Source organism: Nicotiana tomentosiformis, chromosome 8 (genome assembly GCF_000390325.3).
Source record: "Nicotiana tomentosiformis chromosome 8, ASM39032v3, whole genome shotgun sequence".
Taxonomy (NCBI): domain Eukaryota; kingdom Viridiplantae; phylum Streptophyta; class Magnoliopsida; order Solanales; family Solanaceae; genus Nicotiana; species Nicotiana tomentosiformis.
The window spans coordinates 122,432,123-122,447,530 of NC_090819.1; the positions used below are offsets into that span (position 1 = coordinate 122,432,123).

Genomic DNA, 15,408 nt, shown 5'->3' on the forward strand with positions numbered 1-15,408 from the left:
TCGGAACCCGACAAAATTTATAAAATCCAATAACCCATTCAATTACGAGTCCAACCACACTAGTTTCACTCAAATTCGACTCCAATTCGATGTTCAAAACTCAAAAATTCATATTATGAAACTTTAGGCCAAAACCCCCAATTTCCTCTTTAAAATTCACATTCCAATTACAAAAAACGAAGATAGATTCATGATATAAAATCAAAAATGAGTAGAGAACACTTACCCCAAGTCACATGGTAAAAATTACCTCAAGAATCGCCTCAATCCGAGCTTCATAGCTCCAAAAATGCAAAAATAGTTGAAACCCTCGAAATAGGGTACTTTATACTTCTGCCCAGGCATCTTCTTACACGAACGCGGGGAATTCATCGCGTTCGCGATGAATAAAACTCACACTGCTACAAAAGACTCTACACGTTCGCGATACACCCCACGCGAACACGATGACCACTGCTACCAAGGCTTCGCGAACGCGCCTCACCTTCCGCGATCGCATAGAAGAATGCTCCAACTCCAAGCTGCCAACCTCATCACTACGTGAACACGAAGAAGACTTGCCCTAACTCTATGCAAACACGGGACATACTTCGCGATCGCGAAGAATGATTTGCTACTGCCATCGGAATACACTATGTATTTGCGACAATTGTCACGCGAACGCGATGAAGGACTGAGACACCAGAAACCAGCAGAACACAGCTGTGAAAACATGAAGGAAAATGATCCGGAATAGATCCGAAACACGCCCGAGCCCCTCGTGATCCCGTCCTAACATACCAACAAGTCCTATAATATAATAAGGACCTACTCGAGGCCTCAAAATACACATAACAATATCGAAGCGACGAATCGCACGTCAACTCAAAATCAATGAACTTTGAAACTTCAAACTTCTACAATCGATGCCGAAACCTATCAAATCACGTTCGATTGACCTCAAATTTTGCACACAAGTCACATTCGACATTACGGACCTGTTTCAACTTCCAAAATCAAAATCTGACCTTGATATCAAAAAGTTCACTCCCGATCAAACTTTCCAAAATTTCAACTTTCGCCATTTTGAGCCAAATTTAACCACGGACCTCCAAATCACAATCCGGATGCGCTCCTAAGTCCAAAATCACCCAACGAAGCTAACGAAATCATAAAAATTCCAATCCTAGGTCAAATGCTAAAAGGTCAAACATGGTCAACTCTTTCAAATTTAAAGCTCCCTAGTTGAGAATCATTCTTCCAAATCAGTCCCAAATAACTTGAAGTCCAAAACCGACGATTCACACAAATAAAAATACATCATACGGAGCTACTCACGCCCTTAAACTACCGAGCGAAGTGCAAATATTCAAAACTGGTTGAGTCGTTACAATAAGCAGTCAAAATTCTCACTTATCACCCCTGAACCACTTGTGAGGGAAGAATGTAATATACTTTCGTATACAACGTATATCAACTGATATGGATAATTTATTCTCATAAGCAATAGTTTAGCTATTAAGTAGAGGCACTCAATAAATTATTTTGCTAAACCAACTGTGATATAAACCAACTTATCAAGATGAACTGTCTTGAATAGAAAATCTGAAAATTATGCTCCAAATTAAATTATTGAGCAATTTACCTCGCAAACACCAGGTTGCGGGTTAATAATAATCGCACATGTAACCATCTCATAGATGCATCTTATGTGGTATACATGGCAGGTGAATGGGCTCATATTCACCTTTGATATTTTCAGTATTCATGGGATTCAATCCCAATTTTCAGTATTAATTAATGAGAACAAACAACATAAGAGAATTCTTAAAGAACTTTCTAGTTCTTTAATATTTACCCATGTGAATTCTCTTTTACTTTTGTACATCATACTTAAATCAAGATTGCTCAATAGGCCATGTCTGATAAAACTGTCTGTATCAGTAAACTTCAGGTTTACATCATGACATGTGCAATTGTTAATTAAACTACCAGTTTATTATGATACGTGTTTTTATATCAATAAACTTCTACTTTATTGTAGCATTCTTTAATTTGTGTAGTACAAACTGGAGAATAAAGCGGGTAACATTTCACATACATATTACCTCGCTACAAATTGTAGTAATAGAAGATATTAAATCTTTCCTTTATTTATAATCTCAATATAGCTAACCGCTTTCGCGAATACTTAGAAACTTAGGCCGTTTTCCTTAATGGCTACCCGTTTTTATAAGTTTCTTTAAGACTTACACGCCACAATACCTTATTGATAATCAATTTTATTTCTCCAAAATAGTATAATTGGCTCTTCTAGAGATCTCAATTAGTTTTGTACTACCACATATTCATCAACATTCATATGGTGAATATCTCTTTCGAGGAGAAAGTTATACCATTATGGGTATGGTCAAAATCATTATAGGCAAGATATGTTGCTTTCATTACTTTTGCCCTGTAATAATCATATTGCCGTAATATATTGGCATAATCACAATAGGTACGTGATTAATGACCATTCATGCCATAATAATGAAATTATTTTCTTATTTCATCTCAAACCTCCTTCTAGAGGTGAGTGTGGTATATTCACTACCACTAGCACGTTCATATTCTTCCAAGAATAAATATGTAATCATAAATCACATGTTGTCACATTCAAATCATGAGTGGACCATAATCATCTATATGTGATTTACAAAATTTCATGTCAAATCGATGACAAACATTACTTTCACAAAGTGAAGGATTATTTTGAGAATCCTTACCGCTCTCATTACCACAATGATGACGATTATAATTTCGTATATTGCCACGTCCACATCCATTGATACTATCACGGTAATAATTTTGTCTTCTTTCAGACTTATTACTTATTGCTATCACATTCTCTTAAAGGAATGAGAATGAAACAAATTCAATGGGACGAGTTTTCACTTCTTGTGCTCATAATCATACATGAATTTGATCATGGCAAGACATAGAAATTTTACCACTTCGGGTGGTTATAATTTCTCACAAACTCCATTAGAGTTATAATCAAAATATATTGTCTTTGCTTATATTTAAAATCAAATTATAGAATGTCAAGAATTTAAAAGATAAAAATAAGGTAAAATACTTACCTTAAATCCAGAATTATTTCCCGTAAAAAGTTAGGAATAATTGACAATCATTATGCTCAATATTATGTACAAGTTGAGCACCATGCACGTATCCCAAAGCCTCTACTCAATTGGTTGGAGTCCCGCGTTGATAACGTGTTATGAAACAATAAAAGAGGAAGAAGAGTATTGCATAGAGAAGTAGAGAGAGAATTCTTATTGATTTGGAATGAATTACAATGGAATAAAATCCCTCTATTTATAGGGAAAAAATGACTTAGCCACCAAATAACAAACCCTAAAATCTCTCTAAAATATAGATATTCACCATAAATATAATTCTATTTATAACATGCATAGATTATTTCGAGTCACATTTGTTTGAGAAAGTAGAAAGATTATACCTTGTCAACTGACCAATTTAGTTTCATTAAAGGAGCAGAAAATAAAGAGAAAAGCCTTGAAGTTAGGCTTTCACAAACCATGGAAGTTTTTACACCGCTCGCAGAAACAAATTTGCAAGTTTATGCTAAACAATGGTCTAATAGTGCTAGAATAAACAATGGGCAGAATCTGAATATATATGTTAGTACAAAAGCAACTCCTACTTTTCATGGTTGAATGTTACGGAAAGCGCAAGCTAAACCATTTTCAAAAGAAAATACATAAAGTCCAATTCAATAATAATACAGTAAATAATTAATCGTACCCTGGGATGTACGTTATTTGACTTTCTTCTCACTTTTCGAACATTTCTTTAGGCACAGCATATAATTGTATAGCAGCTTATAATATGACCTGAAATTTTCTTTATGCTTTTCTGTACATATATAGTATTTAATTAGACTAAGGAATTTTTTAGAAGAATAAGCAAGGAAATAAATACAAACCCCCCCCCCCCCCCCTTCCTCGCAAACTTTATTTGCATTAATTTTCAGCATAATGAATAAATTATCTTTATTTATTTTATGGACATGGTCAAATTAGTAAAACTACACAACCTTTGAGGGCTAACAGGAAAAAAATTACATTTTTTCTCCATAATTTTCAAGAAACGGAAACGTCATTATATTACAGAGTCAAAAATATATTTTTTCCATGATATGATGAAGAATACAATATTGTTATACTAGGTTTTGATCAGTGGGATATTAGAAATGGAAATTTCATTTGTTCTCGTAGGTATGGAGCATATACTCCATAGTAAGCTTCTGGAATAAAATGGAAATTCTTGTGAGATAAGTCAATTCTTTTTTTAGCATTTGACGTGAGTTTTCTTGAAGTGGGTAGCAAGAAATAACCACATTAATGTCTAACAACGACTTATTATAATTGTCTAACTTTTCTGGATAGTCGTCTTTATTAGCTTACACCACCAATTGGAAAGTTGGTGCTTGCTTTAATAATTTATATTATGTCCACTAACAGTTAAAAAGAATTTATATTAGTAGGTTCAATCGATCTATAAGAACAAGTAACATTTTATTTTCAAGCAAGATATGATTATATTTTAGAAAATAAAGTAAGAAGGTGATGTAACCTAAAAAGGATTGATAATGTAAAAACTCTGTCCGCTGTTATGCATATAACTTAAAAAGTCTTCTTTTCAATTATATTCAAAAGCACGAATTATATCAAGTTAAACGGTATGTAAAAAAAAGTTGAATTACTAAAATACATGGGCGAAGCTAGAATACGAGTTACGGGTTCAATCGAACCTAACTAGTATTTTAGGTCCAATCTTGTATTTATTTTAACAATTTTATTAAAGAAAAAAATTATATGGTATAACTAACTTATACAATGTATTTACTATACATAAAAATACTTTAAAATAATTATAATTTGTAGCTACTCTTTATATTTTGTAGCAAGTTAAACAGAGTGTATACAACATATGGAGTACTGTTATATTCAAGTGTATTGTATACGGTGATACAACCCATTCGAAAAAGTTGTCGGTACATTCATGATATTTATAAGAATATTTTCTTTTCTTAATGCCTCTGATAAGCGACGTTCGTCCATTGGTCTATCACTAATTTCAACAAATCTAATAGTAGTTAAAGTAACAGATTTACAATAAATCAAGCAGACTAGATGTACGGTCCATACCCTAAAACCACTCCTGTTTTTGAAGCATTAATCGTGTTACAAATGGCCGCATTATAAGTTACCAAATATAAAAATGCACCGCCTTACGGCTAACTCTCAAATCTCATATCTTCTATTCTAAATCCCACTCACAACTTCAAGGTTTGGATCCAATTCTTCCAAAAGCAAAGGTTTTGTTCTTTATTTAAGACATAAATTTATGGGTTTAAGTTCTATACACTATATATAAAATTAGTTTATTTAAAAATATTTTTATATAAATCTGTTTAATAACATTAATTGATAATACAAAATAAATGATAAATAATCTATGATAACAATTATAATATAACTTAGATCCATAAAAGTAAAGAAAAAGAGGTCTTTCTGGAAAATCCTTTTTTTCCAACACATTTTGGAAGATTGACCGTTGAAAAATCCAACACACCAACTTCCCATTTTTTTTGTTCCCTTTTCCCTCGTCAGTCTCTTCAACCTCTCTCTATATAACTACTATCGAATTGCCTCCTACATTCAGCACGAAATCACCTAAAACCCAAGCTTAATAAATCTCTACTCAAACAGCATCCATTCACATAGAAAATAATCTTTTCTTAACACACAAGAAATTAACCATGCAGAAGAGTACTTCATCTTCATCATTTGGTCCTGGTGGTCTAGACCTAAGCCAAACTTTCTTCAAGTCAATTTCCAATACTGCCCCTCCATCGCCAACAAAGCGCCACACTAAAATCTCCGTCATCGGCGTCGGAAACGTCGGCATGGCCATTGCTCAAACTATTCTAACCCAAGACCTCGCCGACGAACTCGCACTCGTTGATGCTAAATCCGACAAGCTCCGAGGAGAAATGCTTGATCTTCAGCACGCTGCAGCTTTTTTACCCCGTACAAAAATCCAAGCGTCAATGGACTACTCCGTTACTTCCGGGTCGGATCTTTGTATTGTTACAGCGGGTGCCAGACAGAATCCGGGTGAGAGTAGGTTGAATTTGTTGCAGAGGAATGTGGCTCTGTTTAAGAGTATTGTTCCGCCGCTGGTGAAGTACTCGCCCGAGACTATACTTTTGATTGTTTCGAATCCGGTGGATGTGCTGACTTATGTTGCTTGGAAATTGTCTGGGTTTCCGGCGAATCGGGTTATTGGGTCGGGGACGAATTTGGATTCTTCTAGGTTTCGGTTTTTGATTGCTGATCATCTTGATGTTAATGCCCAGGATGTCCAAGTGAGTTCATCATTTTCCATTTTCCTTTAAAATTCTATGTTAAGTTTTTAGTTATGCCTTATGTTAATTACTTTGAATTTGTGATTTGCTTAGTCATTTTTGAGTTAAAGTTTCATCATTAATTGGTTATACAATTAAAAAAAGTAATAAATAACTCTATTTAATATTATTAATTAATAACCTAAAATAAACAATAAATATCCTACCTATAACAGATTAATTTACATTATACTGAAAGAAGAAAATAGGTTAAAAAACCAGTCCTATGTTAATTACTGTGAATTAGTAAAGCTTTTTGCTTTTGTACTCGTATTTTGTTTCATTAGCTTAATGGTTGGACATGAATAGTGTGTGAGAACGCCATTCCTATTACAAAGAATGTACGTACAATCAGTCATTCCTATTACAAAGAATGTAAGTACAATCAGGGACGGAGCTAGGATTTCGCTCAAGCGGGTTCAATTTAAGATGACACGAATTGATAGTATAAGCGGCATCGAACGTGGCAAACATAATTTGGTCGCATCTTTATTAATTTTTTTCTTCTTTTTTGTCTTTTTTTTACGGTGTGATATTAAAATTAAGTCATTCCAAAGTGAGCGCACACTATATTTTACAAATTTTGGCATTTTACTAATTTTTTGAATAATTTATCTTTTTTGCACCAAAATCTCTTATCTTTTTAATTTAACAAATTTTACTTTTTCAAAATTTTCTTTTAACTTTAACAAGAAAATCATTTTAACCAATTAAAAAATTATTAACTCCAAAATATTTGACAAAATATTAAATCCTTTTGTATTTATAACTAAGAAGGTATTATTTACAAATAGAGGACAATAAAAAAGAGTTACAATCTTAACTAAATTAATACCAATAATTAAAGAAAGAGGGCTAATACATTAAACCAAATTTTTTTAATATAAAACAAATAAAAATGTCAACATAAACTAACAAATTATAAATAATTTCATCAAATATACTTGCATGATTTAGCAAATTTATGAAATAGAGAATTAAAAATGACTTGGTAGAAAGGTTTAATGTTTTAAAGTAAAACAAAGTTGATTTCTATTGAATTAAGTTAAGAATATGAACTAAAACAGAGAAAAAACAAAATAGAAGTAATTGGAGTAATAATTTTACAAGTAAGTTGTGGTTACTGGTTAGATCGACCTGCAAAGACACGGTAGCTCATAAGGCCTACCATTGCACATTCTATGCCCCAAATCAAACAGAAAAAGAAACATTATTAAAAAATGAATACAAGGCTGGACTCGAACGCGCGACCTTTCTAAAGATCTGAACCGGCTTGACCATGTTTACTGTTCGTATCAAGTGGTTCAAATATAGTGCTATATGTATTTTCCCTAATAATATTATTTCTCGACGAGGTAACACGTGGGTACAATATTCATCGATGTGAAATTCTTCTTTTTTACTTTTGTCGTCATGTCCTTCATAGTATAATCATTTTTTAAGATGTAAGTAATTCCTTGTACGTGTCCATATATGAGTACTAAACGAATCTATTGGAGTCTTGGAGATTTGGAGTTACAGTAATCAATAATGATGTCCAATAAAAGTTCCTCGAAAATGAAAGCTTGCATGAAAAAAATAATGCAACTTATTTTTTTTTGCTAATTTTTTATTTTGAAAAATTCGAAAGATGTAACTTTTCTATATCAAGCTCATACAAAATACATCAAGACAAGTAAATGAGCCACGTAGCATTATAAACCTTCTTAATTTTCTTTCCTATTTTGAATTTTTATTTATTGAGAAATTTAAGTACAATGCCTTAGTGGAGAGAGTTATTTGGTACTTGTATTGACGAGGCATCGCATGTACTCAAAGAAAAATCGAGGTGCGCCCAAGCTTGTTTGGATACCACCATCATAATAAAATTTGCACTACAATTCCCAAAAAGAAAGTGGAAAAAGAACTCCTATGTTCACAGAGTGCATGGCAGACAACAATGAGCTAACATATGAAATTTTGATTTTTTGATTGAACTTACTAAGAAATTTTGAGTCAATTTTAAAATCGAATACTATCACATATAAGTGTGTTCTTTTTGTATTTGTTTAAGTGGAATAACCTAAGATATATGATGACTATGCTAGGCATACATTGTTGGGGAGCATGGTGACAGCTCTGTGGCACTATGGTCAGGCATTAGTGTGGGAGGAGTTCCAGTTCTTAGCTTTCTGGAGAGGCAACAAATTGCCTTAGAAAAGGAAACACTAGAAAAAATACACAAGGAAGTTGTGCAGTGTGCATATGAAGTAATTGGTCTGAAAGGTTACACATCATGGGCAATTGGCTACTCTGTGGCTAACTTGGCTCGAACAATCCTTCGCGATCAAAGAAGGATTCACCCTGTTTCTGTCCTCGCAAAGGGCTTCTATGGCATTGATGGTGGAGATGTGTTCTTGAGCTTGCCTGCACAGCTCAGTAGAAGTGGCGTTTTGGGCGTGACGAATGTACATCTTACTGATGAGGAAACTCAGCAACTTAAGAACTCTGCTAAGACCATCTTAGAAGTGCAATGCCAGTTGGGAATTTGAAATTGAGTAGCAACTACTATTAAGTTATACTACTTTGTCGTAGTTTCATTACCAGTGCTATTACATTGTTGTTTCTACCATACAGTTTATTGTATTTTCTTTTCTTAACACGAATATTTCCTTAGGAGGAAAATAGTGAGAATAACGTGTGTTACAGCAGTTGGTCTTGTGACAACTTTGCTGCCTGCTAGTGCGCTGTGGTACTAACTTATAAATAAATTGCAACAGCACCTGCCTGTTTTGTACAATTTTGATTTATCATACTTCTATAGTCTATATGTTTGTGATTTTGTCTAAAATCCATCACCATTGCATGCAGCTTTACAACTTGTCTTTGTATAAATTGATTTTTGTTGTTGTTGTTCTTCTCCCCAAAGACATTCTACTCGATTTGGTTAAACTAAATTAATTAAGGTACTAGTATATTGAAGATAGCTCTATTGTAAGGATGAACTTGCTGATGTGTTGTCATAGTTGCATGGACAGTATTAATTCATTTAGCTCTTATATATTTTTTTTTACACGGTGAATAACGTATAAAGATTAGGCCTTTTCTCAAGAACACATATGGCACTACTTTAATAGAGGATTAGAACAGAAAAGAGGTAAAAGTATGCAGAGCTTAAAACTAAAAGGAATATATGTTAAAACTATGTGAAATATTAGACGTTGTATAAGTATCTTTTTTCATCTTGAAATTAATGACAGCATAATCCATTCAATAATACTGTCAAAGTTCACCGTTCTTTTAATCGTTAAAAAGCAAGGAATAACAATTAAATAATCGAGTGTGTATATGGTAGAAATCGAGCTCGCCTATTGCATGACATACCGGGGATGAAACATAATTGATTGAAGATCGACCTTGGATTCCATCGAACCTAGGTACGAGGTTAGAACATGCGCCTTCAAAGATTATCGATTCTGTAACTCCGGAACTGACTCTGACTCCGAATTAGCTCGAGAGAATATCATCGAACCAAAATAACGCAAGACCGAAATATCTGTAACTGGTCGTACATCACTGCTGGAACCTCGGCACGTATCAATGAAACCAATTAATTAGCAAATCATGAGATTTTTTACCTTATATAGAGTTGTACCTAAAGTAAGACTCCCCTACTATATAAAGAGGGTCTGGTTATTTGTAAAACACATTGTAACTCGCATCTCAAAATAATAAACTATCATTTCTAGTTATTATTATCTCATTACTCTGTTCCGGCATCGATTGTAGCATTTTCGACTCGAGGGTGATCAACCTTCAAGGCCAGGATTGATCAACTTGTGTGGTTTGCATTTACTTTTCTCATCATTAATTTTAATCTTAATCTGATTTCTCATTTTGTATCAAGTTAGATCATGTATCTTAAAACCGCATATAAATTTAATTGTTATATGATTTTGAGGGTAAACAGTTTGGCGCCCACCGTGGGGCTAAGGATAATAGTGATTATTTGATACAAATCTGTGTAACACACACTGCTTTATACTTTCTCTTTGAAGTGTCTTTGATTCCACACTAAAATACAAAAATGTCAAACTCTCAATCAGCACCTTTACATGTTGACAACGAGCACGGTCACCAAGGCAAAAATAACAACATAGCGCCCGGTAACGAGATACCGCATGCTGATCTCGCTGGAATTCCGATCGCCGATTCAATTGACGCTAATCCACATATGGCTATCGATGCAAACTTGCCTACCGACCACGAAAATAACGTCAGTGGTGGAGCCCGATCGGCAACTCGAAACACACAAAATGTTGAAGAAGTCGGGATCATCCTACGAGTGATCTTCGAAATGTTGCAGGCTCAACAGGGAGTGATAGCTAAGTTACAGAACCAAAGTCGTGCACCGAGCAGGGTTGAACCCGCTCCTCCCCGGGAAGTCACTCGCAGGGATGAACCGGTCGTAGAAAGGTCAAACGAACATGAATCGGGGCCTAACCCCGAGATTATAAAGATGCTCGAGGAGGTGACCAAACAGATTGAATCGGGGGAGAGGAAGATCGAGGCTAACGAAGAAAAGATGGAAACCTATAATTCCAGGGTAGAACAAATCCCATGAGCACTTCCGATATTGAAGGGCCTGGATTCGAGGAAGTTCGTGCAAAAACCTTTTTCACCGAGTGCGGCTCCGAAGCCGATCCCCAAAAAATTTCGTATGCCCGAAATACCCAAGTATAACAGAACGACCGAGCCAAACGAGCATGTAACCTCATATATATGTGCTATCAAAGGGAACAACCTGGAGAACGATGAGATCGAGTCTGTTCTGTTGAAAAAATTTGGGGAGACCCTGTCGAAGGGAGCTATGATATGGTATCACAATCTACCTCCTAATTCTATTGACTCATTTTCTATGCTTGCAGTCTCTTTCGTAAAGGCACACGCAAGTGCCATCGAGTTAAGACTAGGAAATCAGACCTTTTCAAAGTCAAACAGAAGGATAACGAGATGCTCAGAGAGTTCATGTCCCGATTTCAGATGGAACGAATGGATCTGCCGCCGTTCGTTGATGATTGGGTTGTTCAAGCTTTCACTCAGGGACTTAATATTCGGAGCTTGGTGGCTTCACAGTAGCTAAAGCAGAACTTAATAGAGTATCCGGCTGTTACATGAGGCGACGTGCATAACCGGTATCAATCGAAAATCAGAGTCGAAGATGATCAACTCGAGGTCCCTTCGGGGTCTGTCTATCCCGTCGGAACTCTCGACAGAGTCAAGAGAGATATCGATAGCAAACCGAGGCCAAACAAGGATCAGTATCAACCATATAATGGAGATCGGAGAAGCAATGGGTCCGGGCGAAACCCCATGAGAAACAAAAGGAGAAATGACCGAGGTCAAAGCAGCTGGGGACTTATGACCAAAAATGGCTTCGATGGGTCCAAAGAAGCACTGAGGCTATCGGAATATAACTTCAATGTCGATGCTGCTGCCATTGTATCAGCTATCGGGCGCATCAAAGATACCAAATGTCCTCGACCTCTACAGTCGGATACAACCCAAAGGGATCCTAACCAGATGTGCAAATATCATGGCACTCACGATCACAAAATGGAAGATTGTCGACAGTTGAGAGAGGAAGTGGCTCGTCTATTCAATAATGGGCACATTGGGTGTTCTTGAGCGATCGAGCCAAGAATCATTTCAGGAATAGGGATTCTAACAAACAAGCATAGCAAGAAGAACCTCAACATGTCATTAACATAATCATCGAAGGAATTGATATCCCATAGGGGCCGATGTTGAAACGCACCAAAGTATCCATCACTAGGGAGAAACGAACTCGGGACTACATACCGGAGGAAACTTTATCTTTCAACGATGAGGATGCGGAAGGAATCGTGCAGCCCCACAATGGCGCACTGGTAATGTCTGTACTCGTAAATAAAATTCAGGATAAACGTGTGTTAATTCATCCAGGTAGCTCGGCCAACATCATTCGATCGAGGGTCGTGGAGCAGCTTGGTCTACAAGACCAAATCGTGCTTGCAGTTCAAGTTCTGAATGGATTCAACATGGCATGTGAGACCACTAAGGGCGAAATAATGTTGCCTGTAAGCACTGCCAGAACTGTCCAAGAGACTAAATTTTATGTGATCGAAGGGGATAAGAGGTGTAACGCTTTATTCGGGAGGCCATGGATCCATAACATGAGGGAGGTGCCCTCGAAACTACACTAGGCACTGAAATTCCCAACACCATACGGCGTCAAAATAATCTATGGAGAACAGCCGGCTGCGAAGAAAATGCTCGTGGTCGAGGAGGTGATACCGACATTTACAGTTTCAACATCGAAGGGCCCAAACCAGATGGTAAAAAATGGGGCCAAATAGCAATCATTGATACCCTCTTCGGCAGATTCGGATAAACAAAAGGAAGTCGAGGATGATGATTATGGGGTTGCCAGATCTTTTATAGCCCCCGATGATTCCGACGCTACTAAATCGATGATCGAAGAGCTGGAACAAGTTATATTAAGCTTGCCTGATTGAAAGGTATACCTGGGCACGAGGCTAAGCTCCGAGCTCAGGAAAAAACTCATTCAATTTCTTATAACGAACGAAAATTGTTTCTCTTAGTCCCACCTCGATATGACAGGAATCACATTGGAGATAACCACTCACAAGCTAAGTTTGGACCCGAAATTTCACCAGGTTAAACAAAAGAGGAGACCCCAGTCTGAGATTAAACATGCTTTCATCAAGGATGAGGTATCTAAACTTATTAAAATAGGGTCTATTCGGGATGTTAAATACCCGGATTGGTTAGCAAACGTAGTGGTAGTTCCTAAAAAGGGGAATAAACTAAGAATATGTGTAGACTACAAAGATTTGAATAAGGTATGCCCCAAAAACTCTTTTCCTTTGCCCAACATGGACCGTATGATCGATGCCACGACCGGCCACGAGATCCTAAGTTTTCTCAACGCCTATTCCGAGTACAACCAAATACGGATGGACCCGGGTGATCAGGAAAAGACTTCCTTCATCACTAAATATGGCACATATTGTTATAACGTAATGCCGTTTAGATTAAAAAATGCAGTGCTACTTACCAACGCCTAGTAAATCGGATATTCGAGGAACAAATAGGAAAATCAATGGAAGTTTACATTGACGACATATTATGTCACGACCCAAAATCCAACTAGTCGTGATGGCACCTAACCCAACCTGCTAGGTAAGCCAACTTTCAATTATCCAATTTCAATAATAATTATTAAAGCAATTTAAGTGAAAAAAGATCTTAATCTTATACATCTCCCAAAAACTGGTAGTACAAATCATGAGCTTCTAAGAATAGAGTATACAAAGCGGAAATGAAATAAATACATAGTCTATTTGAATAATACATAAACAAAGCTTTTAGAAATCTAAGGCTACCCTGAACAAGAGGCAGCTACAACATGAACGCAGGTACATCTTCAAATCCCGCAACCATCGAGCACAGCAACAACAACAGCCATCATCTGCACGCAATGTGCAGAAGTATAGTATCAGTACAACCGACCCCATGTACTTAGTAAGTAACAAACCTAGCCTTAGGTTAAAATTAGTGACGAACTTCTACCAAGGTCGGGTCCAAAACCACTAATCCATAACGGTTAATAATGACATAAAGCAAATAATACCAGAAGTAACTCAGAGATAAAATGCTCAGTCAAATCATGATTTCAACAATAATAGTTCTTCCTTTCAAGTACATAAGTGGAAACCCAAATCTTTTGCCAAAGTTACCAAAAATATGAATAAGTTTGAAAACAGAAACTTTTCTAAAATCCTTTCAATAATAAATAAAATATCTCATTTTCTTTCCAAATAACCAGTGTAAAACAAATGCATCACTATGCCCATCTGTCAATATGTGTAAGAAATCATAAATAATGTAATACCATACAGCATGAGGAAAATACATCTCTATGTATATATATCATGTGTGCATGTTAATGCAATGTATCTCAGAGATTGTACTCATGTACTCACACTCCTAGAGTACTCAATCTCACTGTCTCGCATTCTCTCTCACTATGCTCAGCATACTCAATCACTCAGCGCTATACAATACCTGCTGCGGCGTGCAGCCCGATCCCTGTTTATAGTCGACTGCACTCACTGGGGGTGTTCAGACTCATGAGGGGCTCCTACAGCCCAAGCGCTATAAGCACGAACAACTCACGTACTGCACGGACAACTCACGTGCTATAATATCATATTTGGATCCGCACGGACAATACATGCTGCACGGATAACTCACGTGCTATAATAATATCTGGATCCGTACGGACAACTCACGTGCTGCACAGACAACTCACGTGCTATAATAAAGCCTATAAGACCTGCTGCAGGCGGGCAACCTCGATCCACATAATAATCCTCACAATTATTTCTTCGGCCTCACTCAGCCATCAATCTCTCCAGTCTCTCTCTCATGGGCTCACAATGCCATAAAAATAGCTCAAAAATAATGATATGATGTATCAATAAATAACAACAGAGACTGAGATATGATGTGTAATGACATGAATATGACTGAGTATAAATTTTTAATTTGAAACAAATAATTCACAGCAATATGACCTCTATGAGTCCCAATAATACTGGCACATAGCCTCAACATGATTTTTAATATGCTTTTCAGCTCAATTTCTTTAACACATAAAACTGCATGGAAAATGCCAAGATTATTTAACTACAAAATTTCATAGAAACAATTATGTTACAATTTCTATAGTGCACGCCCACACGCCCGTCACCTAGCATGTGCGTCACCTCCCAACAATTCATATAATACATATATTCAGGGTTCATACCCTCACCTCTAAGATTAGAAGAGTTACTTACCTCGAACAAGCTGAATCCAATGTCGAGCAAGCTAAACAATGCTCCAAAAATCCCATTATGCGC

General features: G+C 36.3%; 1 protein-coding gene across 1 annotated transcript; it reads left to right on the forward strand.

The window, feature by feature from the left end:
- Positions 1-5,637: 5,637 nt before the first annotated feature.
- LOC104097700 (L-lactate dehydrogenase B-like) lies at positions 5,638-9,239 on the forward strand. Its single transcript, XM_009604314.4, has 2 exons — positions 5,638-6,421; positions 8,548-9,239. The coding sequence occupies exons 1-2, from the start codon at positions 5,813-5,815 to the stop codon at positions 8,989-8,991; spliced, it is 1,053 nt and encodes a 350-aa protein (XP_009602609.1). The 5' UTR covers positions 5,638-5,812; the 3' UTR covers positions 8,992-9,239.
- The last annotated feature ends 6,169 nt before the right edge of the window (positions 9,240-15,408 follow it).

Coding starts and splice junctions, on each gene's coding strand:
- LOC104097700 (XM_009604314.4), top strand. CDS start 5,813: ATGCAGAAGAGTACTTCATCTTCATCATTTGGTCCTGGTGGTCTAGAC. Junction 6,422..8,547: donor TTAATGCCCAGGATGTCCAA/GTGAGTTCATCA, acceptor TGACTATGCTAG/GCATACATTGTTGGGGAGCA.